The sequence below is a fragment of the Myotis myotis genome, unplaced genomic scaffold (assembly GCF_014108235.1).
Source record: "Myotis myotis isolate mMyoMyo1 unplaced genomic scaffold, mMyoMyo1.p scaffold_m19_p_19, whole genome shotgun sequence".
NCBI classification, from domain to species: Eukaryota; Metazoa; Chordata; class Mammalia; order Chiroptera; family Vespertilionidae; genus Myotis; species Myotis myotis.
Genome location: NW_023416323.1, coordinates 23655565 through 23683347, shown reverse-complemented (window position 1 = coordinate 23683347; position 27783 = coordinate 23655565). Strand labels below are relative to the sequence as shown.

At 41.4% G+C, this 27783-nt stretch overlaps 1 protein-coding gene across 1 annotated transcript in view; it reads right to left on the bottom strand.

Annotated features, from left to right (window-relative positions):
* ADAMTS18 (ADAM metallopeptidase with thrombospondin type 1 motif 18) overlaps window positions 1-25110 on the bottom strand; it is a 64439-nt gene extending 39329 nt beyond the window's left edge. The window contains exons 1-9 of the mRNA XM_036346508.1: window positions 24844-25110; window positions 22417-22610; window positions 22073-22156; window positions 20093-20252; window positions 18620-18725; window positions 15019-15156; window positions 11917-12070; window positions 6168-6263; window positions 1683-1831 (exon numbers count right to left, since the gene is read on the bottom strand). Coding sequence (XP_036202401.1) covers window positions 1683-1831; window positions 6168-6263; window positions 11917-12070; window positions 15019-15156; window positions 18620-18725; window positions 20093-20252; window positions 22073-22156; window positions 22417-22610; window positions 24844-25105 — 1343 coding nt within the window. The 5' untranslated portion in view covers window positions 25106-25110. The remainder of the gene's footprint in view (window positions 1-1682; window positions 1832-6167; window positions 6264-11916; window positions 12071-15018; window positions 15157-18619; window positions 18726-20092; window positions 20253-22072; window positions 22157-22416; window positions 22611-24843) is intronic.
* Between the last annotated feature and the right edge of the window lie 2673 nt (window positions 25111-27783).

Genomic DNA, 27783 nt, shown 5'->3' with positions numbered 1-27783 from the left:
AATACATCGAACAACAAATTGATCTCTCTCTCTCTCTTTCTGCCTCTCTCTCTCTCTTTTACTCCTTCTCTCTCTCTTTTACTCCTTCTCTCTCTAAAATCAATAAGTTAAAAAAATTAAAATAACCTGTCAATAGTGCCGACATTGAGAAATCCTACGTTAGCCTGAGATAGCCCAATGCGTGTCTAGCAAGCCATGGTTGATGTATCTCCCAACCCTCCCTGGTATTTTGGAACAAAATGGCCTCTTGACCCAGCTCACTTACATAACGTATCACTGTCTCTTTACAAATTTGCTTGGGCTTTCATTTCATCATTTATTTTAGTTCTCAACCTACCAAGCAGTCCTGCGATATTTACAACCTGCCAGGCACTTTTAAAGAGCACTTTACAAATATGAACTCAGTTGATGAAGGTACTTTCTTTATCCCACTTTACAAGTGAGGAACCTAGAGTGGGAGAGGCCGTGGTCCATGGCCACAGCCCTGGGAGCGGTGGGCCACGAGGCCAGCCCAGGTGATTGGGTCCGAGTCTGTATTCCCACCCCCCGCGCTGTGCCACCACTCCGGTTATGTTGTACAAACCAACGCCTCTATTTTCCAACATCCCATCACATCCTCCTTACTCCATAGCATCCGCCCAAGTCAGGCCTCTCCCCACTGCTTCTCAGGGCCGGCCCTCTGTTGCCCTGTGTTCCTAGTGAGCTTTCAGATGAAATGATGAAAACCACATGGACCCTAGAACCTTCGCCGAATGCCCATTAGGTGCTTCTTGGTGTGTCAGAGATTCTACAGGTGCAATTTTTAATCCTCCCCAAACCTTTAGAGGTATTATCATCTCCATTCTATACACCTAGGCCCAAGCTCACCACTCACATGACCTTCCCAAAGCCACACCGTGAATACATGGAAGGCCAGACATTTGGGGTCATATCAGTCTGTCTCCTGAACTTGGGCTCTTGCTACAGAACCACGTCAATCAGGAAACATACATGTTTCCTGTGGGAATTAGAGCCCATAAAAGTAGCATTAAACCCCCTTCTCCACACAGCACAAACTAGTTCAGAATCTCCGGACCAGAACAGAGGGTGCCCACAGGTGATCACGGGCTGATTTCAATCCACGGACATTTTGATTAATCCTCATTATGTGTGTGGGTTGTTGTTTTTTTTATTATTTTTTTAAGAAAATTGAATTTGTCGTCGATATTTTAGAAATTAGGAAAATTCACACACTTTTTTTTTTAGATTTCGGGTTTCTCTTGCAAAGTCAGACAGATCTGTCAACACGTGTTGCTGTACATTCCTGCGAGGCAGAAATCAGCATACTTTCTCCAATTCATCACTTTGAGAGACACACACTCCCCCAGCCAACCCTCTCTGGTCCCCAATTGCACAGTGTTTGGGTGTGTGACTGTGCGGTCCTAACTTAGACTCAGAAAGTGAGTAGCTTGGATGGACCGTTACTACCATTGCTGGAGCCCTTGATAAGACTATTCACGCGGGGAATCACTCCTTGCCGTTTTTTTGGTCCCCCCCGCCCATAACCTTTACATACAGCCCTAAGACCGTCGATGATTGCTATGAGCCGGAGCGAAGAAAACTGCCCGTAAAACAAACAGAAGCAGTACGTTACCGGCTGAGGGTTAATGCCTGACACAGCCTCACTTGCTGCAGAGCCTTACTTGGGGTTGTTGCAGTGTCTCTCCTGGTACTTGACTCCTCCGCCACACGTCCGGGAGCAGTCTGACCACTTGGACCAGGAGGACCACTGGCCGTGGACGGGCCGGGGGCCGTGCTCCCCGAGCTTCACACACTGGCCTTGGCGACACCACTGTGGAAAGAACATGGGACATGTCTCCTGTCAGGGCCGCCTGGGGAAGGGCGAGGAGACGCACACGCCTGCCCGTGGACAGGGAAGCCGAGTCTGTGGGCAGGTGGCATTCCTTCCCAGGCTGCGCTGTAGGAACAGCGGCTCAGTGTGCATTTCCCATGTGCATTTTGAAAAGCTGACATTGCCCAGCCGGTGTGGCTCAGTGGTTGAGCGTCAACCAATGAACCAAGAGGTCACGGTTCGATTTCCCATTGGGGCACATGCCCGATTGCGGGCTCGATCCCTAGTGGGGGGAGGGGTGTGTGCAGGAAGCAGCTGATCAATGATTCTCTCTCATCATTGATGTTTCTATCTCTCCCTCTCCCTTCCTCTCTGAAATCAATAACAAACATTAAAAAAAAACACCCACAAATTGAAAAGCTGACGTCTAGAGAGAAGGGCCATCTGTCACCCATGAACTTTGTGAGCTGTGGAGGTGAAATGCTCAGACCAGATCACCCCCCCTATCCCCAATAGCCAAGGGAGTCAGAGCAGAAAAATGACAACAGAGCCTCCCTAGACTTTTAGGGACATCGCTGTGTAGGAACAGCTTGGCATATGAACTCACAGCGAGCCAGTTTTGAAGACATTAACAGAATTCACCCTTCTGATGGTTATCTCATCATAAAAACAGATACAGCCATGCAAACATTTCTGTTTATTCCACCTATAGCGGTCTTAAAAACTGCACTTGTCTTAATAAAACTGAATAGCTCCCACTGTGCACTTAGATAACACCGTTTTGTGTGTATAAAAGGTCCCGACTTAAGACCCTTGGATGACTTGGAACTCTGAGGGCCTTTTATAACTTAGCTCTGGGTCTTCCGTTTGTCTGTGATGTGCTCGCCAGGGCGAGGATGGTTTTCTGCCCTAACATTTCCTTTTAGTTTTCCTCTGTAACACAATCCAGGCGCTGCGGGTCCTCTCTGTCCTTGGGGGTTGCGTTAGCCTCTGGTGTGTGTGTGTGGGGGTGCTTTTACCAGGAGCAAGTTCTGCATGACTTAGCATAAGCGCACCCTTTTCCGAAAGCCTGTGCAGTCAGACCCACAGGCCTGCGCCGGGTTCTGCCGAGCAGCGGGGGTTCGGTTACAGGATCACGGGGAGGTCTGACGTTCAAATGTTCACTTTGCCTCCACGATCCATTTGGCTGGTGGCTGTTTATTGTCTTGCTAGTGCACTTTGTCTAGGTCAAGATATTGCTTCCTGTCTTCAAATTCTTGCCATGAACTGATTAATTCTTCTGTTTATACTGTTTCTTTCCCTCGGATTAATTGCCATTTCAGGGTTTGCACGAAAGCCTAAAACACTGTTGAGGACTTTGGGGTCGGGGAGGAAGCAATCGGTCATTTGAGGATTCTATCGACCGTAAGCGCCAATCTGAATCTTCCCTACTAAGAGTCCCCGAGTCCTCCTGGACAGAGCTCAGTGGCTGAGACAAAATAACAATAACAAACAGCCAACAACAGCAGCAGCTACCATTTATTAAGTGGCTTCTATGTACCCCAAATGGTGCAGGCAGGGGACGGAGGCGGACTTTAGATGCAGTATCTAATGTAATCCTCACAAAGTACTTAGGGGTTAATAACTATTTCCTGGATGAGAGAACTCCAGCAAAGAGATACTAACTAACTTGCCCAGAATCACACATCTGTCCAAGTAGCTACACAACTAGCTGAGACTGGATTTCAGCTCAGCAGCCAAAACTCCTGAACAGGACACACAGACTTCTCACCTCGGAGGCAAATTGCCCACCAATGTATCTGAACTCTGACCTAATTTCTATTTTGAAAATGTGTTTTTTAGTTCTGTTCCAACCCTTCAATCATTTCAACTTTCTTTTATTCCAGCATCGTAGTATTGACAGTCTCCTCCGGGTTCTTCATTTAGTAGAGGAGTCAGGAACATACAAGAATATATACCCATGCATGCACAATCCACATATATGTATGTATGTATATATATATATATATATATATATATATATATATATATATATATATAAAATTCTACTAGTACATATACCATGTGACTGTAAAACAGACACACATATAACCGTATCTATCCAAACAGATGTATGTCTAGCACTGCTTCTAATTTCAAATAGAATGGCCATAGCTGGGCAAACGTCTTTACTGATAGACAACAAGCACAAACCTTTCTTTCCTTGCACACAGATCTAGATAAAATAATGTGGCTTCCATATCCTCACCCATTTACTGAACATTCAGGGTAAAGCTGTCACTGAAGGGTGAGAGAGGGACTGGAGAAAGAGGGGGAAGGATTCAGTTGGGTTCTAGTTACAGAGGAATAAACAAAACATGGAGTAGCTGCTACTCTGCAAGACCCTTGAGATAAAGCATGAGTAAGACACAGCTCTGGCCTCATGGAGGTTACAGACTAATAAGTAGCCAGTTACATTCCCCCCGTGGAGGGAGACTCAGAGAACCATCGATATGAATGAGGAAGAATTATACTGAGTGAAACTTACCAGAATGCTTTCTATAGAGGGTGGCCTTACAATTAAGGGCTTTCCTCCAGTATATAGGTCCACAGTGTGGTCTTTCAAAATAGTGGGTGGGGAAAGTGTTAGGACATCTGTTTTCTGACTCCTGGCTTGATGTGTCTCATGTTATATTAGCTGAAGTCTAATCCAGGGGCATGTTTGTCCCCTGGAACTAGATCCTGGATATATGTATGTAACAAACGTTAACCTATGACATTATGCACTATTTTCCTCATTTATTATATCAGTATTTTCTTGTACATCCCTCTCACATATAATACTGTGGCTTTCTTAATGACAAAAATATCTATTAATCTTCAAGTTGAAGTTCTAAATTTTGATGCTTTAACAATACAAATAAGTTGAGCAGAACCTGTATTTTCAATCATTCAATTAATTCATGGTTTTGTGTCATTCCAACCACTCCTGTGCATGCTTTCATGAGAAGCCTTATCGGGATTGCGTAAGACAGGTGCATCTGATTAAAAATTGCATGTAATGCCTTCTTAAATGTCTATTTTCTTTAAAGTACAAAACAGTGAAAAACTGCCAGTCTTTTAAGACATTAGAAAAATGAATTAACTAATATCAGAAAGCCTTTTCTGACACATCTATTTTCAGGTGTGTCTGTCCTTGCCTTTACTGTTACTCTGTCACTAAAAGTCTCTCTTTCATCTGACTGAAGAACTTCAATTCAAATCCCAACATCCGCCTTGGTGCACCCACTCATTGTCATTGATTCTAACAGCACACCAATCACCAGCAAGCTTCCTCTCCCATTCACATGGGCCTCGCTAGCAATTCTGTGCTTAAAGAATGTGTGCTTATAAAGAAAGCTAGAGTTGTTGGCTTCTGCACAGGTCTCCCCACTAAACTAAATTTTTGAAGAGATAAAACTGAGTTTTACTCATCGGTGTATCCCCAGAGCTTTCTGTCTCTGATAGCTAGTAGTCAGGAAATTATTGTGGCATTGAATTCACTTTCAAGGACCAATTCTTTTATATGCAGGCTCGTGCTGCCTCGAGAGAGCCAAAAGCAGAGATAAACATCCTGTAACCTCATATGCTCTTTCATCAGTCATCGCTCCCTTATCTCGGCCTTTCAAAGGAACGCCCCAAATCTGGAGCATTTACTGAACTTCAAGTGCACCTCTCCCTCCAGATTCTACTGGGACAGGGGAAGAAAAATAGAAACTAATATGTGAGAGTTCTTCACTCAAAACACAAAAATCGCCCATAATCTTCCACAATGGAAGTGGTTCTTAGGGTTGAAGACACAGGCAAGCAAAAAGGACTTTCTGGTACAACATAGATGGAGACACAGCTTACCCTTCCGCAGGAGTCACTATGTGATGGGCCTCCACTGGGCTTATCCCAGGCTCCACGCTGGTCCTGGGAAGTGCTTAATAGAGGCCTTGTATGGAGGGGCCATCTTTTCTTTGCTATCAAAGGGCTATCTGCTCCCTGAGGCCTTTCTATGCTGAATCAAGTTTAAAAGACAAAGAATATGCAATGAAGCCTATCAGCTCATTGGAAAAGAAATATTTTGGCTCAAACCTCCAGCCGAAAATAAAAATAAAGGCCAAAAGCAACAACAACAAAATCTTGAACAATCAAGCCAACTGGGTTATGTTCGCATTGAGTTTTATAAGCTGCTAGCTAACGCTGGTTCATGTAGTGAGAAGTCAGAACATAGACACAGAGAGGCATTCTATTCTGAGGTTGCAGCGCAAAGAGTTTGGGTTCTAGGCTCCATCAAGTTTCTAGAACAAAATCTAACAAGTATGCAGTTTACCATACTCAAGCCACAAACGGTCCCTTCCGCTGCAGGCATAAACTTCGTCTCACACCTGTGGCCCACTCGATGGCACCAAAGTGACTTGCAAATGTCCTGAAAGGAAAGGAGGAACTGGTAAGGGTGATGATTCAATAAAATAAAAAATCCAAAGTTTTCGTACACATATTATATTCAGGGGTGGCTGAAATGACACTCTATCCAGAAAGTGAAGGCAAGAGAAGTTGATAGTAGCAAGGTAACCAGTAGTATGTTCTAACAGATGAATTCCCTACACTCCCCCCCCCCCACCCCCCATTCAGGTATGTTTAGGAATGACTGGGATCGAACAGTAGTTAATTTAGAGACCATTTGGCTGGAAGCTAAGAGGTCTGGTTTCTAATAACAACAGAAACAAAACAACAATATAACAACCAGTGAAGCAGAAGAGGCCAAGACTGGACTAAAGCCCGATTCCAATCCTTGTCTGGAAACTCCAGGTTGCATGCCCTGTGCACATGTTCTGGAAGGCTTGTATGCGCAGTTTCTTCCTCTGCCAAATAGTGATCATGTTAGCACGTGCCCCTGTAGGGTTCTTCTCAAGGATACAGGATGTAAATGATCACTGTCATTACCTTCTTTATCTTTATAGTAATTGTCAAGCATTTAGACAGTTTAATTCTTGAAGTAGGTCTAAGAAATACATAAACTCCCATGCTGTTCTGTAGTAGGCAGACTAAAGCCCCCCAACAATGACCACATCCTCCTAATCCCTGGAAACTGAGTGTGTGAGGTCATATACTACAGAAGCATTAACGTTACAGAGAATTAAGGCAGCTCATCCATTAACCTTGAGATGGGGAGACTATCTTAAATTTTCTAGAAGGGCACAAGGTAATCACAAGGGTCCATTCAATGGGTAAGAGGAAGACAGAAGAGAACCCGGGAGATGAGAGTGGGAGGCAAACTTGGGGATGCTGCTGGCTCTGATGATAGAGAAAGGGGCCATGAGCCAAGGAAAGTACGAGGCCTCTCGAAGCTAGAGAAGGCAAGAACGTGGCTTTCTTCTAGAGCCTCCAGAAGGAACACAGCCCTGCCAACACCTGATCTTAGCCGAGTGAGACTCACGTCAGATGCCTGCCTGCAGGTCTGTAAGGAAATAAACGTGTGTTGTTTTAACTCACGACGATTATGGGAATTTATTGTGACAGCCATAGGAAACGAATCTTATTGCCTTTTAGTGGAAGACACTGAACCAGTTCATTATAAAAATTCATTTGGATGGGGAAACTGAGAAAGCTACTGATACATTCAAAGCCATGATGTCACACAGCTGGTAAGTGGCAAAGGCAGGACCCCAAATGGCCTGATCATTGCAGGCTATTGATCACTGCTCTGGACCGGGATTTACCATCAATGGATGGTAGAAAGCTCTCCCTTCTCCAGGCCTCCGCTGCCTGACGATAAAGAAAGGGGACTGAACCAGACTCCTTCCAGCTCACTCAGTTGAAGCTGCTCTTTGGGATGACGTCGCTAATAAAATGTCAAAATCACAAAACGCCAAAGTGATTTCATTTTATTTGCCACAATCTATTGACTAAGATAGAAGTGTGAACACATTCCTTTTGGGGGAAATATCAACCACCATGTTGGAAACAAAATCATTTTTGTGGTCACTTGTCGTAGCCCTGAAAATTCAATTAAACAGGCACCCAATTCCCCGAGCATTCGGGTTAATATGGATTTCACGGTTAGAACATATAGCAAGGACATACTTAGAAATATTTCACAAAATAGTTTTCCACAGGAAGGAGAAAAGAAAACACAGGGGAAGCAGAGATGTGTGCAGTGAGTGTGCTATTGCAGACCATGAAATCCTACCCCCCCTTCCCCAGAGAGATGGGCAGGCGATTCAGGACACCGCTTGGAAACACCGCTGCCACCAGCAGCCCGACATGTGCCACACATGCCACTTCCAAACAGCTCAGAAGACACAACATGTTCCCATGGAAATGGACCTGCCATTGACATTAGGAGAAAGCATAGGGCAGCCTCCCAGCACCGTGAATCAGGTTCCTCATCTCTGTGCGCCACCATATCATATGATGCTGGGCCTGAGGAGGACAAGTTAATGTGGGAAAAGAACAGTCTACAGCAAAATGGAAGAATGGCCTGGCTGGCGTGGCTCAGTGGTTGAGCGTCGACCTATGAACCAGGAGGTCGAGGTTCGATTCCTGGTCAGGGCACATGCCCAGGTTGTGGTCTCGATCCCCAGTGTGGGGCGTGCAGGAGGCAGCCAATCAATGATTCTCTCTCATCATTGATGTTTCTATCTCTCGCTCCTTCTCCCTTCCTCTCTGAAATGAATAAAAATATTTTTTTAAAGCCATAAAAAACAGCCCTGACTGGTTTGGCTCAGTGGATAGAGCGTCGGCCTGCAGACTCAAGGGTCCCAGGTTCGATTCCAGTCAAGGGCATGTACCTTGGTTGCGGGCACGTCCCCAGTGGGGAGTGTGCAGGAGGCAGCTGATCGATGTTTGTCTCTCATCAATGTTTCTAACTCTCTATCCCTCTCCCTTCCTCTCTGTAAAAAAATCAATAAAATATATATATTTTTTAAAAAAGCCATAAAAAACAATATAATAAAAAAATGGAAGAATTGGATGTGACCATTGAAACCGTGAAAGCCACCGTGAGAAAGGCTTTCAGGATTAAATTGTTTTCCTTCTTACAGCCAGGGGACAGCCATCACACAAACACACTCCCAGCGCCTATGTGGCAGCCACCGAGATGACCCAGGGCAGACAGAAGCAGACGCCAAGCCACAGGGCGAAGGGAAGGGGGCAGCCCGAGAAGACCAGGAAAATAAAGCCAAACACAAAAACACAGGGATTCCAGAGCGAAGTCAGGCAGCTGCACGAACATGTTATTTCTTTTGTGGTGAAGCACAGAAGTCAAACGTAATTACAGCCGACTACATGCTCTGACGGCCGTGGGGTCCTCTGAGAAAGCTCCCTTTCAAAGTAAGCAGAAATGAGAGTTTGCACTTTTTTGCTCATTCTTCCCTCTTTTTTCCCCCCAGTATATTCGACTCACTTTTCCTTATCTATAATTCCCTAGACTTAAGTCATAATTTAAGGGAAAGAGAAATAACCACAGAGACTATGTGGTCTCCTGTTGCCTGGGTGTGACTTTTGAGGAGTCTCAATGCCATACATTCTGTCCTGTCGCTCCTTGGCCATGCTCTCCAGTTGTATTTCAAAGGCTTTAGGCTCAAGTCTATCTAATGCCAAAGGCCAGTGGATGAGTGAGTGAGTGAGTGTGAGTGTGTGTGTGAGTGTGTTTAAAGTTTAAGATCATCTAATTCAGTAGCTCTCCCCCCGTTTCCCCCCGCCTTGAGCATGCATCTGACTCACTTAGAGCCCATGTTCAAACATAGACTTCCAGGCCTCACCCCAAAGTTTTTTATTTTCTGGGCCTGGATGAGACCTGAGCATTTGCATTTCTACCAAGTCCTAGGTCAGTGATGGCGAACCTTTTGAGCTCAGTGTGTCAGCATTTTGAAAAACCCTAACTTAACTCTGGTGCCGTGTCACCTATAGAAATGTTTTGATATTTGCAACCATAGTAAAACAAAGACTTATATTTTTGATATTTGCTTTATGTATTTAAATGCCATTTAACAAAGAAAAATCAACCAAAAAAATGAGTTTGCGTGTCACCTCTGACACGCGTGTCATAGGTTCGCCATCACTGTTCTAGGTGATGCTAATCTACTGCATCTGCTGGTTTGCGAGGACACTTTGAAAATGATATCTTATTTTTTTTTCCTTTTTCTGTTGCTTCTAAACATTTTGCAAAACTGCCTTTCTAGGAGGTATTGAGGGGAAAAATAGGCAGCAAAGAGAAAAGGTCAGAGAAAGAACATAATAATAGGACAGTGAAGACCTGAACAGAAACGTCATCCTGTTCTTGTGTTGCTGGAGCTGGTCTGACCTGTTGAGATCAACAGGATGAACAGGAGACTGCTGTTCTGAAACCCCTCCTCCTGGCAGGCACCTCCTCATGATCCTCAGAGACGCAGCCATGGTCCAAGTTATAAGTAGGTTTGGCAATAATACCAAAACGTCAGCGGTCGGGGGAGAAATATTCCACATTCAGGACCCACCTACCAACCCTACCTTCTCTACCTTACCCCCTAGTCATCGTCAATGATCTCTCTCTTAGTCAAATCTCCCTACCCCGCCAGGCATTCCTATCCCTGTGCCTTTCCTAATTTTATTCCATCCTTTAGTCTGGAATTTCCATTTCCCTTTGCTCTGCTTCCTCAGAAAGACCATCACACTGAGATGCTATCTTTCAAAAGCATGGTGTGTTTTCAGGAAAAAAAAAAAAGGTCTAGGATTTAAGAATGGTTGTTTAAGCCCTGCACACTGTCTGACACAGAACAGGCACCCACAAATGTTTGCTGAATGTATGATCCTAAAGGAATGACTGTAATTTTAGAAACTTCCTTTATATTACTAAAGAAACTCTAACTCATTACCAATTGTGCATTTACTGAAGAGTAAGTGCTTTATACACATTTGATTAATGAATAAGCTAGTGAATCCACTAAGAATGAAGTGACCAGGAGACAAAGTTAGCAAACAGTTTCAACAAAGTGAATGGCTATGCAATGTCTACTCTGCCAAATGCATCAACTTAATATGTAATTTGAAATAGTTATAAGTGTATTAATTTATACATATCATATAGGTTCATGTATCATGGAGAACACACCAAAAAATTGTGAATGATATATGTATAAAACTTCTCTAATAGTTATACATTTAAATTATATTAGAGAAATATGTAATCCCATATCAAAACTGTGATTTAATGGTTATTATTTCCTAGAACTGAACTTAGTGGTGGTGCTATTGGTAATGATGGTGCCGGTGGTATTGATGGTAATGGTAGTAAGAATGGTGGTGGTGATGGTGGTGGTGGGTGGAGAAAGAGGAAGAAGAAAAGAGGAGCAATAGAAAGAGGAAGAGTAGGAACAGAGGAGGGAAAATTAGCTTTAAAATTCCATAACTTCTCTGCATCCAGACCTAGGATTTCCATGTTTCTCCTGTGGTACTAGGGATAAACCAACTTAAAAGTGAATATACTTTTTAGTGATGCTGAGGTTGTCAGTGATGTAGTTTTTGACCAACTAGAACAATGTTCCTCCATTTGGACATCCTCTTTTTTGCTTTTCCCATCTACCTTTCTCACAAATGATGAATGAAAGGCTTGACACAAACATAGTAAGACTGCTCAAGATACACCTTGAACGTTTACATATCAAAGAGTTGGCTGCCATCAAGAGTTTTTGTATAATATAAAAGGCACATGTAGGCATTTTGGGTGGTGATTATTTCAAACATATCATATTAAAAGGGAATGTGAACATGATGATACCGAAAACAGAGATGAGCTGTAGGTAAAAGCTATGGTACCCAGATTTACTACTTGAGATAAAAATCTTCGTCTCCAGCAGAGGAATGTTCTTTCAAGGATGCAGTCAGATGGTATTAAAACCAGGCATGGTCTATGGGGGATAAGGCTGGATAATTCATTGATGGTAAAATTGCCACTTAATTTTCATGCCAAACAACTGACATCTTCGAGATAACCCAGACTCCAACCCTTGGCCTTAGCAAACTAAATGTTTATACTTCGGTTAGGTACACAGACACATGGCAGGATCTTAATGTAAGTTTCAAATCACAAGCGCACATACCTTCACAAAGCCAAGGCTGCATAACTTGGCTTTTGCTCCAAATTGCCACTTGCACTGTGTGTCGGCATCATAAATCTGTCCTGGGAGTTTGTCCGGATATTTATACTGTCCTGTTTGCTTGGGCTCATCCACCAGACACCCAGCCTGAGGTGTACTGCAAGGACAACATAGCCTTGTTAATGACCTTGTTTATCTGTGATCTGCAACTTCAAATCATGCACCTCTGAATGCATTCGTGCAGAGAAAAATATAACATGGCTAAAGAAATGGGTATGTGCTTAAGGTTAAAATGCGTATTTATTCCAAATATTGAGTTTTGTCCTGTTTAAGATGAAATTTATACAGTCATAAAGGGTTTCATGTGGTATTGAAGTTATAGCCATCCAAGTGACCTGGCCTGGCCTGCGAAGAGATGGGCAAGGTCAACATATTAAAAGCCTTCCCCTGCCCTAACCGGTTTGGCTCAGTGGATAGAGCGTCGGCCTGCGGACTCAAGGGTCCCAGGTTTGATTCCAGTCAAGGGCATGTACCTTGGTTGCGGGCACATCCTCAGTGGGGAGTGTGCAGGAGGCAGCTGATTGATGTTTCTCTCTCATCGATGTTTCTAACTCTCTATCCCTCTCTTTTCCTCTCTGTAAAAAAATCAATAAAACATATTAAAAAATAAAAAGCCTTCCCCAACAGTCTTGCTCAATAATATTCAACAGATTTTTATTGTGTGCCTACTCTGTGGACAGCGTAGGCTAAGCACTAAGGGAGCAGAATAAACTAAACACACAGAGAGTGCCCATGTTTATGGAGTTTAAAGTGATGATATATTTTTTATAGATAATGGGGAAGTAATCAAAGATGTATTTTACCTCAGATGATATTTACAAGTAAAAAGTGAATCAGGTTTTTGAAAGAAATCAGGAGAAAGGACACATGGGCATAAGGCAGAGCAATGTCCCTGAGGCATGTTCAACTGGGACGAGCTGTCTTGATGGCATGGTTATTCTTAGAAATCACCTTATCTCCACTGACTTAATGAAACTATGATATCAATGAGAGGTAAAACAGCATGGTGGCTAAGTGTGACCTTGGAGTCAGACAGATGGGGGTCCTGGTCAGCCATGCAACTCTTGGACATCTCCTTTATCACAAGGACTCCCATAAACATCGTCCCACAGATCAAACAAGAAAAAGGAAAGCGCTTAACACAGCAGAGTTAAGTGTTCAAAGTTAGCAGCTGCTACCGTTATTATCATCCAAAAGCATTTAACTGTTTCACATAGATAATGGAAATTCTATCTACAGGGTGGGGCAAAAGTAGGTTATAGTTGCGAATACCCCAAACAGAGTTTATTCTTGTATTATTATTAATTATTGATTATTATTAATTATTGTATTACTTTTCATATAAACAACTATAAGCTTTCTTTTGCCCCCCCCCCCCCCGTATATTAAGTTGACCTTGATGTATAATATCTATTCTCACATGAGGTAGAAAAGATAATTTCAGGCACCAAATCATAAACTTAAGACTAAAAAAATCTATGTGACAAAGCTTATTGTGAGCAAAAGGTTTGTCAATTTCTCGCTATCTTTTGGGACGGCATTTGTTAGACATCAGCATTTAATCAGCTTTGCCTGTGCTGTATCTATAGCTAAACCTATAAACATTTGTAAATAATATGCAGTGGTACAGGTAAAAAAAAGTGCGGTAGTCTCCCCGTTTCTTCGAGATGTGTTCCAAGACCTCCAGTGGATGCCGGAAAACAGGGATAGTACTGAAAAATCATAGTATACCAGTACATGTATACTATGATTTTTCCTATACATATGTACATATGATAAAGTTTATACAGTAGGCACCATAAAGATTAACAATAACTAGTAATAAAAATAGAACACCTATAACAATATTTTGTAATAAAAGTTATGTGAATGTGAACTCTCACATTCTCTGATAGCTGATGATGACTAAGACAGCTACTAAATAATGAAGGGGTAGGTAGCGTATATGGTGTGAAATGCTGGACATAGGGATGATTCACATCCCGAGTGGGAGGGAGTGGATTCCATCACATTACTCAGAATGAGGAGCAATTTAAAATTTCTAAATTGTTTATTTCTGGAACTTTTCATTTATTATTTTTGGACTATGATTGAACATACGTATCTAAAACCACAGAGAAGGGGAGACTACTGCATCAATATCAGTTCCCAAAGAAATGTTTAGTTTTCCTAACATCTGGTCAAAGGGAGATGGGATTAGAACCTGAGAGTTCTTAGAGTCAACATAGATTAATAAGATATAGCTACATGCATATAACTATATAGTGCTGTTACAATGGTCAAATAGTCAAATATATATTATTGCTAAATAAAATTAAAGGAAACTTCAGAGAGTTTCAACTTTGGGTTCATCATTTAATATGAATCAAGTAGTGCTACCTTTGTAATTCACACTTTATTAATGTAATATAAGAGTTCTTAGTTATAAAATAAATTTTACATAGCTATCACCCCTTTGGATATTGTTTGGACATAGAACTAGCTCTCAACCATTCCAAACAAAATAGCCAATCAAGGCAATCTCCATTCATTAATATCATGCACACCATTTTAGTGCGTTTTAATACTCTTACAACCAAATTGATTAGTCAGATTAAAATAGTCACAGTGAAAAGCCCATACATCTAGCAATCTCTGGAGGTCATAAGAAGGATAGTTATAAGCACAGATCTTGGATTCCTATTAGACTAAGTGTGGGTCTTAGGTCTGTAACTTAGCAGACGCAGAACCTTAGGCAACACAATTATCTTCCATTTCCTCAGCTCTAGAATGAGGACATAATAGGATTGCTGTGAGGACTGGATGAGGCATCATGTGGAGAGCACATAGTACAGTATTAGGCCTTTAATCTGTTTTTTCAACAATGACAATGTCATCATCATCATCACCACCACCATCATCATCATCAGAATGTGTCAGCCTTTCTGTTCATTGGGGGGAGGGGTCAGAAGATACTCCCACTGCACATTTGTTGTCACACTTCTTGAACACTGTTCGTTGGCACCGCTCCAAACCTGGGAGCAGCCCTGCTTTGGCCTGTCTTACCTAAGGAATTTCTTGAGATACTGCCGGCTGCATGAAGACCATGAAAATACCCCATTGTTTCCGGTGAGCGTGGGAGACATGATATTGCCTTCAGCCTTCCTGCAGGGGTTGCCTTCTCCATCGTGAACCATGCCGAAGCTGAAGCAAACAACAAAGCCTTCTGTGAACAACCACTTCCATGATTATAATCAGCGGAGAAAAATGGTGCCCTAAGAATCAAGGAGCCCAAGGGAGAGAGAGTGATCAAGGTTGTTAGAAAAGCCCAGCCCGTGTTGCTCAGTGTTGAGCACCAGCCTATAAACTAGGAGGTCATAGTTCAATTCCTGGTCAAGGCACACGCCCGTGTTGTGGGCTCGATCCCCAGTGTGGGGAGTGCAGGAGGTAGCCGATCAATGATTCTCTCTCATCACTGACGTTTCTCTCTCTCTCTCCCCCTCTTCCTTCCCCTCTGAAATCAATAAAAATATATTTAAAAAGAAAAGATTATAAGAAAATGGAAATACAAAAATTAATTACTACATAAAGTGTTGTGAAATTCTTGGAGAAAATTTGAAAGAATGCTGACAGCTTTGTTATAGTATGTCTTGGCCGCAAAAAAATCAAAGAATGGTATGCCTGCTACGTATTTTAAGGGGGAAAAATTTTGGTCAAGATTTTTTAAGCTAAACTGAAGTGAAGAGGGAGTCAAATTATTTTTTTATTCAAATAGCAAAATTTCTTGCCACCAACTGTGGAACTTTGGTAAGAAAGTTTAGCGTGAGTAGGAGGTAGGTACAGAGAGAAGCTGATGGACAGCTGTGGGCTGTTCATGCATACAGCTAGTGTGACACAAAGTTGTAATGGTGACCCATTTATTAGCTGAAATCATAAACTCTGGTCATAATTAAATCATAAACTTCTTTACTTATTAGTGGTTGAACCCATCTATTGAAGGCATATAAAAGACTTCTTTTGAGTGCATTTTATGAGAAAACTTTGATTTGTCCCATTTTACACAGAAGGTTATAGCAATTACAGAGTGAAAATAATTTTAGGTGGTTTACTCCCTATAAATCATGCACATTACACCTACATGGTTCCTAAATCTCCTGACTGGGAGAATAAATGTGACAGTGATGTACAAACCCATGTGTAATACACACACCACAAAGCGCTTACTTCAGGCCATAGTAAAGTGGTAGAGGACAGGAGAATAACTGTCTTTAATCATCTCTAAAAAACTCAGTTCACCAGGAAGCTTTTTGTGGTTCTTCTAGAGAGGCGGATAATAGACAAATATCAACTTTATCATTAACTTACATTGTTCTTAACCTAATTATTTAAAGGAGCACAATTTGGCCCTAGCTGGTTTGGCTCAGTGAGTAGAATGCCGGCTTGCGGATTGAAGGGTCCCAGGTTTGATTTCGGTCAAGGGCACATGCCTGGGTTGTGGGCTCGATCCCCAGTAAGGGGCGAGCAGGGGGCAGCCGATAGATGGTTCTCTCTCATCAATGATGTTTCTATCTCGCTCTCCCTCTTCCTTCCTCTCTGAAATCAATAAAAATATATTAAAAAATAAAGCAAAACAAAAATACCTAAAGGAGAATAATTTGCCTCTGAAAAAAACATATTTTTATGAAGCAGATAGGATTCCTGTGGAAATAAACACGTTCTTCCAATATAATCTTATTTATGTAGTTATCCTTTGAAGGTAGCCTCTACCAGATAACATATTACAATGAAATGTAAATAGATAATTATGTTACAACCATAAGTGGGATTCCACTGTAACTCATGTCTAAAACTAGCCATTTTTCTAACATTCCTCTCAATTGACCAGGCAGGTAACCCCAGATGGCTGTGCACCGTGACAGAATCTGGGAATGCCCCCGCTATTTATAGGTGGCAGATTCACAAATAGTTTTTGTCTTTGTTTTGTTTTGTTATGTTACAAATAGGTATTATTTCTTCAACAAACACTCAGAGAAAGCATTTTCTCTTACTCAGCTTTGCCCAATTCAACTCTTCTTTATACTGAACCAGGAGACTAAGGGAGTTAGTCTGGGAGACACTCCTTTCTAAACGTATTCGTGAAAGTCAAAACCAGAAGGAAATTCATATGTCAAAACCAGAGGAAAGGGTAAAAATCAGACAGATGGGAATGGGTGAGGAGAGATGAAAGTCTTTATTTAAAATGGAAATGGTAATTAAATTAGCATTTCACTGGAGTTTTATGAACATAAAATCAAGTTTGAATTGAATTTTGAACTTTAAAATGTTAACTTTTCTAATTTATTTTGATTTAACAGCATTTTAGAGAATAATATACATTTTCCTTAGCAAATGTCAAAAGGCATATCAAAATCTCATGAAATGTCTGTTTCAAAATTTACCCCTATAAGGCTATGTTTTTTAGAACGTGAGTATGTATATTTTATTTTATATCTGTTCTTTCTTCTAATTCTGACCATTCTCTCCTCACCCCATCTGGAGAATGTCTTTGTTTTTCCTTACTAAAATGTTGGATTTCAATTTTGGTTACTTTAACTTATAACCAAGAATGAGTCAAATTTTTAATGGCCAGTATTTTGAAAAGTGAGAGACCTGTTAATTTGGACTTCGTGTTGGTGAAACAAATTTAGATATACATTTGACATTCACAGATATTTTATTTCCTGCGCTGTACAAAGGAGTCTTGTGCCTAATGGGCATTTTTGCACCACCGCCATTCATGGTAAAATTGGTTCATTCATATCTTGCTATGAAAGCAGTTGTGTATATACATAAAATTCTAGGAAACTATTAGATAACGGTATCGTCAAGATTCAAATTTCCTAGAGATAATAAATTTAGCTCATGGGAGACTAACACCAAAATATCAAATATAAATTATAGTTGTGGAATAGATGACATTTGCTTTTATTTTTAAGTCAGAAATTAATTGGATGTTCTGAAAATGAGCATTCAATATAAATGTCAAATATAAGGCACACATACACACACACATACACAAGCCTAAACTCATACATCCAAAGAGTTTGCCCTTGAAATAGTCATTTTGCAAAGCAATATGCTTATCCCAATGTAGATGCTGTTGCTCAAATAATGTTTAAAAATTCTCTGTAGAATTTTATCCACACCAGATCATATGCCTTGTAAAATACATCCATCTCATTTTTCTTAGGTTTCTGATTCCTCATTCCTAACTATATTCTCACAAAAGTGCCTGCAATGATGCCAACTAAAAGAATATCTAGAAAATGCATCAGAAGTTTTTAAGCAATTAACATGCCATTACTTTGGAGAATTTACATGTCTCTATCATTATTTCCTTATTATAATAAACTCAAAGTATCTTCAGTAAAACATGAAAGAATATAAACAAATGCCTAAGTTGCCAGAGGATTTATTAGACAACCTGAAGTTGATTTTTGCAGAATGTAATGTGGTTACTAAATGCTGTTTAAAAAGCGCAACATCCACAAGGGCCTTTATTGAGCCCTTCATCCAGTCAGACAGTATTCTAAGCTTTACACAGACTTATCCTAAGTACTCTACTTATATCAATAATAATCATTAGGGGAATGTCAATGAATCACCGTTTCCATATAAAGTCACTTACTTGTGCCCTGACTCATGAGCGATGGTGAAGGCCAGACCAAGCCCCGTGTCCTCATTGATGGTACAACTTCGGTACTTACTGCACATTCCACTGATGGGGGCAAACCCTATTGAAAGATCAATTTCAAATGTTAGTCCAAAGGGAACACACCATACAGATACCTCATCATCTCTTATGCGCTCCAAATGTTCTGCATAGTTTTAGTTTAATGAATTCATTAATTTGTGGGGGGTTTTTGTTTGTTTTTGTGGGGTTTTTTTTGCAGGAAAACACTAATATGGTTCTCTCTCCTGTCCAAACACATGAATGTAGTGTTTAATATTTTCTTTCTTCTAAAGATATTATCATCAATTGATCCTCCTAACAACACTTTGAAGTTGAATATTGTAATTCTCATTTTATATATAGGACAGTAAGTCACAGAACATTTATATGCCTTATCTAAGTTTGCTATTTGGGTCAGCGGAGCTGATGAAATGATCGCTAAACCAATGCAAAATGCTCACTTAACAGTAGTATTTGCATCAAAGCTCAAGGTTTGTTTTCTAAGAGAACACACATTCTGGTCTATTTCTAAAGCATATAACATGAAAATGCCTAAACAATGTGAATAGATTAAATTCATTTTTCTCCTGTTCACTATAATGTGATCAATATTCCTGTTTCCAAAAACTAGTTCCTTCTGAGAACAGTTATAAAATCATCCCAGCCAGTCCTTGATTGTATCTTAAACTACACGATTTTGGTTTCTCCCAAGTTTTGAGTCCTGATAACCAGTAGAACAGGGCTACGTACCCAGTTAGTGTTAAACGCACACTTGTGAATGGACTGCGCCCACCTTACAGTCAGGGTGTGAGATCACCGGGGACCTAATGCACAGGCATGCATCGTGGATGGCACCATCGCCGCCACCACCATCACCATCAATATTGATCTAGATGACCATCAATTCATTAAACAAACTGTTGAATCCCTACTATATGCAATAGAATACACTAGAAAACATAGTACAGATGTAGAAGCTTTAGTGCTCACTCACTGTCTTGTACAAATATAGGAGGTCTGAGTCCTTCAAGGCTCAACTAACTTCCTAAAGGACACACTGCCACCAAGGAGCACAGTTCAGTACCATGGAGACCAATCACATTTTCTTCAGCCACCCCGCTCTGCAGTCATGATGCTTATGGAATAAACCACGGCTTCTCTAGTTAAATAATTCATCTCATGCCTCAATGAGCCTCCATAGAGTTAAAAAGAAAAACACAGAAAGGAATAAAGTAAGTGGGTTCCCCCTTCTGGACTGAGCTCAGTTGAATAGAACAATACTCACAAGAGGGTACGGGGAGGACACTCCACCACTTAAGTATGAGGTCTCCTTATTAATGATCATAAGGGCCACCCACCCAATAGAAAGATTCCATACTGTGTTTTCAGCTACCAGGGGTGTGTGGAAAGCATCTGTTCATACCATACCTAAAGTGTCACATGGTTCATTCTTCCAGGAACAAATGTCAAATCCCGTGAGTAAGATGGCATGGTCATGCCTCTTGCCATTCTTTCCAATGAGGGCAGACTGCCACTGACAAAAACTATTCAAAGACTGGTCTGCATGATGGTTGATCAATAATCCTCCCTATGGGAAACCCACACAAATCAGAGTGTGAATTTGTCACAGAGATGAGAACGTTGAATCATTCCATTTCTACAGGCAAACACAGAAACAGAATGTTTCTAGGGAGAAAGGTCAGTAGAGGAAAAAACTTGAGCTAAGGTTGGTGACAATTGGTTAAAAAAAAAAAAAAGAAGAAGAAAAATGCCTAAAATCTACTTCAGGTAAATGCTCACAATATTTAAAGTAACTACAGAGTTTCAGTAGTGTAGTTTATGGTCAATTATATTTCTACAACAAGGAACCTGACATTGGTTAGCAACATCCTTGTTCATCTCTTGCTGGTTCCATCTTTACAAAAGTATTAAAACTTTTAGAATATAATTGTAAATTAATGGTGATAAAGTTCAATGCCTCGTCAATAGAGTATGAGAAATGTAGTTGAGTATAGCTCAGTTACTCCTATATCAACATTTCCAAGAAAGGGCTTGGCATATCAGAGATTACCATCAATCAACCAACCAACCAACCGACCAACCAGCCAAATGAAAGCTCATTGAAAGAATGCAGAAACAAATAATTACAAGGTTCTAAAGGGTAAGATAGAATCTACCCTTAAAATACTTTTTTTTTTTTTTTGCCTGGCTGGCGTGGCTCAGTGGTTGAGCATTGACCCATGAACCAAGAGGTCACTGGTTAGGTTCCTGGTCAGGGCATATGCCCGTTTCAGCCTCGATCCCCAGTAGGGAGTGTGCAGGAGGCAGCCGATGGATGTTTTTCTCTCTTTATCTCTCTTCTTCTCTCTCTAAAAGTCAATAAAAATGTATTTTTTAAAAATAATAATTTTTAATCGAAATGTTTGTTTAAATTATTGACTTGAGTCAATTTGAGGGTTCTTAGAGATATTCAATTCTGAGTGAATTAGGATGCTGGGGTTTCAACGTCCTTGAGGTAGGTGTAAGTGGAAGGTTAAAGACAAATTGTCTCTCAAACAGCACACACCATTTCTTCCTTCCTAAAATTCCAAGAATCATTTGACAAGTTGTTAACCTCTGTAGCTCTACACACCTGGGCAATTAGATTTATTTTCCTTTTGTCTCTGACTCCCTGCCTTCCATGTTCATTATTGGGGCTATAGATAAAGATAAAAAGCCACAGGAGACTTTAAAAATAGTCTGTTTAATTGGTAATCCCCAACTGAGAAAAATACAGCTTTAACATCAAAATACTACAAAGCAGTGAGAGTTGTGCGATTTAACACTTGATTATGTGTTCTGATTGTATAATTTACCCCATGCCTTTCCCTTGTACCTCACTGTAATCAATCAGGGCAGCTACATATTCCTTGTTTATTCTCTGTAGTACCCAAGATGGTGCTGCGGAGACAGTAGGTTTACTACAAAAATTTCCTGATGACTTATTTTCAAAATATCCTTTTGCATATACCTGCTATTACCCAGCCTATCCAACTTGCAAAATCCAATTTACCCTTTAACCTATTACCAAATGCACCTTCCTTATGAAGCCTGCATAATATTTATATTTTTGTATATAATGTAAAATTTATATTTTGCATTTGTATTCATATTATATATGCATATTTAATCATATTTTGTGTCATTATATATATGCATATATATTATACATATATATATGCAGATAATTATTTTGTGATGTTTTAGTTATTTGACTGTACAACCCTATTAGACTATACTTTCCTTGAGAGTAGGATCAGCATAGTTTCAAATTCAAATTTCTAATGACCAGTAAGTACAAGATTGGCACACAGCAGATACTTAATAAGTGTATCCTGAGTGAAGAAATAAATGAAGTTTGCCACTTACAGGTTCTTGTTCCAGAAGAATGAGGCTCACCACAACAATGTTTATATCACTTCCAATGGTCCCGTCTTTAAATAGGCTGGAAACCTGTTGGAACATGTAAAATCAAAAACAAAATCTGAAAGTTTCCAGAACTGAGGTGGTGGGAAACCAATTAGTAATATTTATATGTATAAAGGCTTTAGTTTTACCAAATATATGTACAATGAAGCCAATTTCAACACTTTTTTTTCTCTCTCTCAAGAAAAACCCACGGCTGCATCCCCTAGTCAACCCATAGCGGGGATTCTCTGCTTTCTGGCTGTCGTGGAGAGCCAGCAGGGCTGGAGTCCGACAGCCCCCCTTACCATGTTCATGACCGTGAGGATGTACGTGGTGACGTTTGCCTTGCCGTGCTTTTCCACCATTTTCTTGTCTGCTACCACCAGGGTTTCCACGTTTAGGCCCTTTTGTGACTTCCCAGCTGATCTTCTGGGTCTCCCTGTGCTCCCGTATTCATCAAACCTGAGATAGGTGTCCCCTGTGGGAGGCTTGGGGGCATCTACAATGAACAGAAGAGCATTTGGAAGGGATATCAGTACAGAGCATTTGGTAGTACAGAGATAGGCAGACATCTATACCAGGGGAGGAGAAGGACTCTGTAACCAACATCTCACTCATCTATGATGCCATCAGTGCCTGTCCTGAGGCTCTGCACCAAGTTTGTGATCAAGAGCGATTCATTCACTTGTATGCATATATGCATAACCCATGGACACAGACAACAGAGTGGTGAAGACCCGGGTGGCGGGGAGTGGGGGGCTAGAAATGGTCAATGGTGGGTGGTGGGGGGAAAGAGACATATGTAATACCCCAACAATAAAAATTTAAATTAAAAAAATAAAAGAAAATAAAATCTTCGTCTAGTAAGTAAAAAGAAAAAGATTCATTCAATAGAAGTTTGGATGGATGGATGGATAGGTGGGTGGATGGATGGATTCAATAAATGAAAATGCTCTAATGAGTAAAAGAAAAGATACAATTCTAGGGGGTCAAGAAAAATCAATTTTGTGAGCATAGTCTTTAAAAACAGAAAGTGCTCATTTTATTTTAGTGTTTAAAAACTGCAGAAATAGGTATCGTTCTTTGCATCTGAATTCATAACACTTTATATATTACTTTCTAAATAAAATTAGAAATGTATATCCTGTAGAATACTGCCCATGTCTGATAGTCTGTTTCATCAACATGAACTTTAATGTCGCACAAAATAAGTGGTCAAATCAGGTCTCTTGCCTGATATTGACTTAGTTATAGGGGAACAGCAGGGTCAGGTTGATGTTTGAAAGTATAAATATTTTGTAACAGGGAAAACATGGACACCACCTCAACAGAATGGATGCTGGCCATGGCCTTTGCGCGGAGCCCTGAATGGGCCTGTTGGGCTAGGCATGGCCCCTGTAGTCCCAGGGTGGCCGAGACAGTCACTATGTAAACGAATATGGAATTATTTTAGTGCTTTAACAACTGGTATAGTTACAATAGTGACGTCCTCTCCCCACAGCGTGAAATTAAAAGAACAAATCAGTTAGAGGCAGATTTAAAAACTCAGGTTGGCCATGTTGACGGGGGACCTTGAGTTTAGTTCTCATCTCTCACTGCCGCTGTGAATATCATTACAATGATCAATACGACTATTACTGTAGACCCATGCCAAAGAGATGTCTCTAAAAGAAAGTGTGTCCGTACCACTCCAAATGCAGAAACCAATTAAAATGGTAAAAACATGACCTTTCATTCTAGCTCCCAATCAAGACCTCAGCCATCGGAGCTCCCTTCTCCAGGGGTGGGACCATCACCTGGCTGCCTGTCCAGCTACTTGCCTTTGAAATGTGGTGACAATGGAGGAAGTCAATGTTAAGTTTAATTTAATGTAAAGTTGTATTTAAAAAGCAATACTTGGCTCAGTTATTAAAAAGCTTAAGCATGTGTGGAACAACTTGAATATGTAAATCTACTTTTTTAACCTTAAATGTTATGAAACCTAAATATAGGTTGTTTCTGATGAGAGTTTATCATCTCACTTGTAACTGTGCTCTCAGTGCAAACTAAATACTCGATTTCCAAAACTTAACATTTAAAAGTGTAGTTTGTTACATTAATGACATATTAACATGATATTTTGTGTATACTGGGTTAAATGAAATATATTTTTAAATCTATATTATCAACATTAATTTAGCCATTTTTAAATTTAAAAAATGTGCCTCTTAGGGCATTTAAAATTACATGTGGGGCTGGCCTTGTATTTCTACTGGCACTGCTGGTCTAGAACATGCAGAAGGCGTGCCTGGGTCAACAAACATGGCCGCAGGTCCAGCTAATTCCACTCAGGTGCCAATGTTCTTACTTCCTGGGAAGTTTCTCCTTCAAACCTTCAAAAGGAACACCCACCACCCCTGAAGATTCACCTCTGGTTTCTTAGTTATGGGAAGACTGGGTGCTTTTCTCATGAGCACAGAGATAACAGTGGAGCCTGTGACTAAAATGTAGGAGATGCTAAAAGAATGACAAAGAAAAGCATATAAAAATCTTCCCTAGTTTATCCGAGAAAAATTGAGAACTGATCACCTAGTGTTTGTCTGATTGGGTGATGTCTGCTCCATCCCCAAGACTAAATTCTGGGGGCGCTCAGTGTAACCCCATCTTAATCTGCAAAGTCAGCACACCCAATGGCACTCAACAAAGCCTATCGAGCGCCCACATAAGAACAGAACAAGAAAAAGTTTCCTTACATACATTTCTTGCGCCGTCCACAAAAATGCTGCTTTTGCGACCTTCGATGGTGGTGCTCTCTTTCTTGACTCTGGTACGTGTGCGGAGTGTGACTGAGGGTATGACCAGGATAAATCTGGCTGGAGCCTGGGTAGCCATGGTAACGCTGGACCGTTTCCTCGGCGGTCCTTTTGTACAGTACGTGAGGATGGTGGCCTGCAGGTGAGCTGTAGTTGTGTTCCTGGGCCAGTAGCTGAGGTAATGGCGAGATGAGGAATTCATTTTTTCGTGTCCTTATTAGACCTGACTGAAAAGCCAAATACAAAGAAAACATCAATGATTCCAGGCATGCCTGTCTTATGTGTTGATTTTCAGCAACTGCTTATTGGCCGCTTCCTGTGGTGCAGGCACTGTGCTAAACGCATGCACGTATCTTCTCATTTTACTTGCAACTCTTATCACTCCCATTTTACAGATGAGGAAACCGAGGCTAAGATAGTAAGTGGGAAAGCTAATACTGGCACTATGGGAAAGGAAGAATAATTTTCCCTCTTCCCTTCCAGGTTCTTGGCTGAGAACCCCCCTGTAATAAAAAAACAAATTAACAGGGGAAAAACAAACAGATGTTTAATGACATGTATACCTTCCTCTCTACATGGGAGAGACTCAGGAAAACTGAGTAACTCCTGGAATTGGCCCAAGCCACTACCTTAAGTCTGTTTTATTACAGGCGTACCTCAGCCAAGAACCTAGAAGGTGTGAAAAGTTGGCATAATAGAGCCAGAAGTCAGCCCAGAGGAACTGCTTGCATGTCTTGCTCCTTGAACCTTCGGAAAGTTTGAAGTGGACAGCATAACCTCTGGACCGAGCCGAAGCTACATTGTCTTAGACAACATAATTGTTTGCAAAACTAACAGGAAAGCAGACATCCTGACCACAAGCACTGTGACTGTGGGCTCTCTGAAGATAGAATCAGCAATCAGCACGTATAGCTAAACAGTGACTCCACTTGTTAGCACCAGTAGAAATCGTTCCTTCATTCATGCAAACATTTCCCTTGCATGTCTCACAAAACCCCTTGTCCTCACCCTGTAATCAGGGCACAGCTTGGGTTTCTGCCTGAATCTGTGCCCCGAGACTGCAATTCTGTGAAATTAAATAAACACCTGTGGCCTCTCACTTTGGCTTTTTATTTCTTAGGTGAATAAGGGATAAAGAGAAAATGACTTTTCCTCCCCTACACACGCGTAAGGGAGTTTGCACACACTTCTTTCACTGCGATCTTCTCCCTCCAACTGGCTTGGCTCATGGCTTATGTCTCAGCTTAAATACTCAGGACTACCCTCCCCCACATCCAAGTGACCTCAGGCCACGGACTATGTGCTTTAGTCTATCTTCAGTGAAGGAAACAAACAAAAGGCACCTTTTCCCCACCACCTCTGAGGTACAGTTTCAACGCACACACTTACCAGGGGCAGGCGCCGCGCTGGCACCCCGGTGTGTGCCACACATTTATAGGTAATAAATATTGATTGGCTGCTAATATTTGCTGGATAAGCGAGTTAAAGAAACTCAGCGTGCAGAGGACCCTAAAGGGGTGCCAGCCCCCCCTCCCTTCACAGATGGAGAAACCAGAGCAGGGGAATGCCATGTTCAAATTCATAGAAACCATGAGCTCTGCCCAAGTCACAGGTGGGAAGCCAGAGTTTGAATCAGTCCCTTCTTTAATCTCGCAGCTACCCTGTGAGCCAATCTCCGCTGGACAGGGCCCTGAATAGGACCCTCACCTCTTCAAGCTGCACCATTGCAAGGGGCACCATTTACTGTCTCCAACAGAGTGAACAGAGTCGACTGTTTTTGGGAAAAAAAAAAAAAAAGTGAATTACCCTTGAAAGCCCTCCAGCCTTAGTAACTTCCTTACTTGGTTAAACTCGTATCAAAGGCTTAAGCCCCTTCAGTGCCTTAACTGGACAAACCAGTTTGAAAGATTTTTTTTTCCCCTTCGTTTCAGGAGAATGATAGGCAACTCAAATACAGAGAGAAAACTTCCATTTTGAGAAAGCAATACAAAAATAACACAATTGTCATCCTATATTGGGACAAACACACGGGGCCCACACAGCCCACTGCTTTTCAGTTTGGAGCGACAAGGACAACAGCTAGAACAATTCTTTATAAGAAAACTAGGGTTTGGCAGTGTTGGCTCTTAAAGGAGAAAGCATTCTCTGGGGGGTTTAGTTTGAAAACACGGAGTGTCACCAAATAAATGCATGGGATAGTTTAAGTATCTAAACCCGGTACATCCAAAAGGAGTGACCTGTGTGTGCGCCTGTGGGATGTGGGAATGAAGCACTCGGAGTTGCTGAACCCTCGCGGTGCTCTGAAGGGATCGGTGCCCTCCCAGGGCTTCTGATGAAATGGGAGGAGGAGGAATTAAATGAAGACCACCAATGGGCTACGAACTGTTCCTGTGTGTGAAGCACGAAGAAAAAGAGCAGGGTTCTATGAGAGATGATAACGGAGAGGGTGCGGAGGAGGGTGGTGGTGGGCTGCTTTGCTGAGGACGGGCATGTTCACGGGGACCAGCAGCCCTTTCCTGAAGAGCCCAGTCAATCCACATTTAATCAGAGGCTGTCAGCATCCCCCAGTTCTCCCAGCCTGATGAGAGGGGGGGTCGGGCAGCTAATAAGAGCCACAGAGTGTTTTCAGTCGGCAAGGGCCAAGCGCCCCTTCCGTCCTTTCCTTATCTCCTGGGGAAGTTCATAAACCTCTGAGGGACGCAAGTCCCTGATTTGTAAAATGGGAATAATAAGTGCACTTCCCTTAGACAGTTTTTAGCATTAGTACTTTTAAGTGCTAAGAACAGTGCTCAGCACACAGGAAACACTCAGTACATGCTTATTACTGTTATCATTATTACATTTGATTATTTGAGGGAACAAAGCAGAGAAGTCATGCCT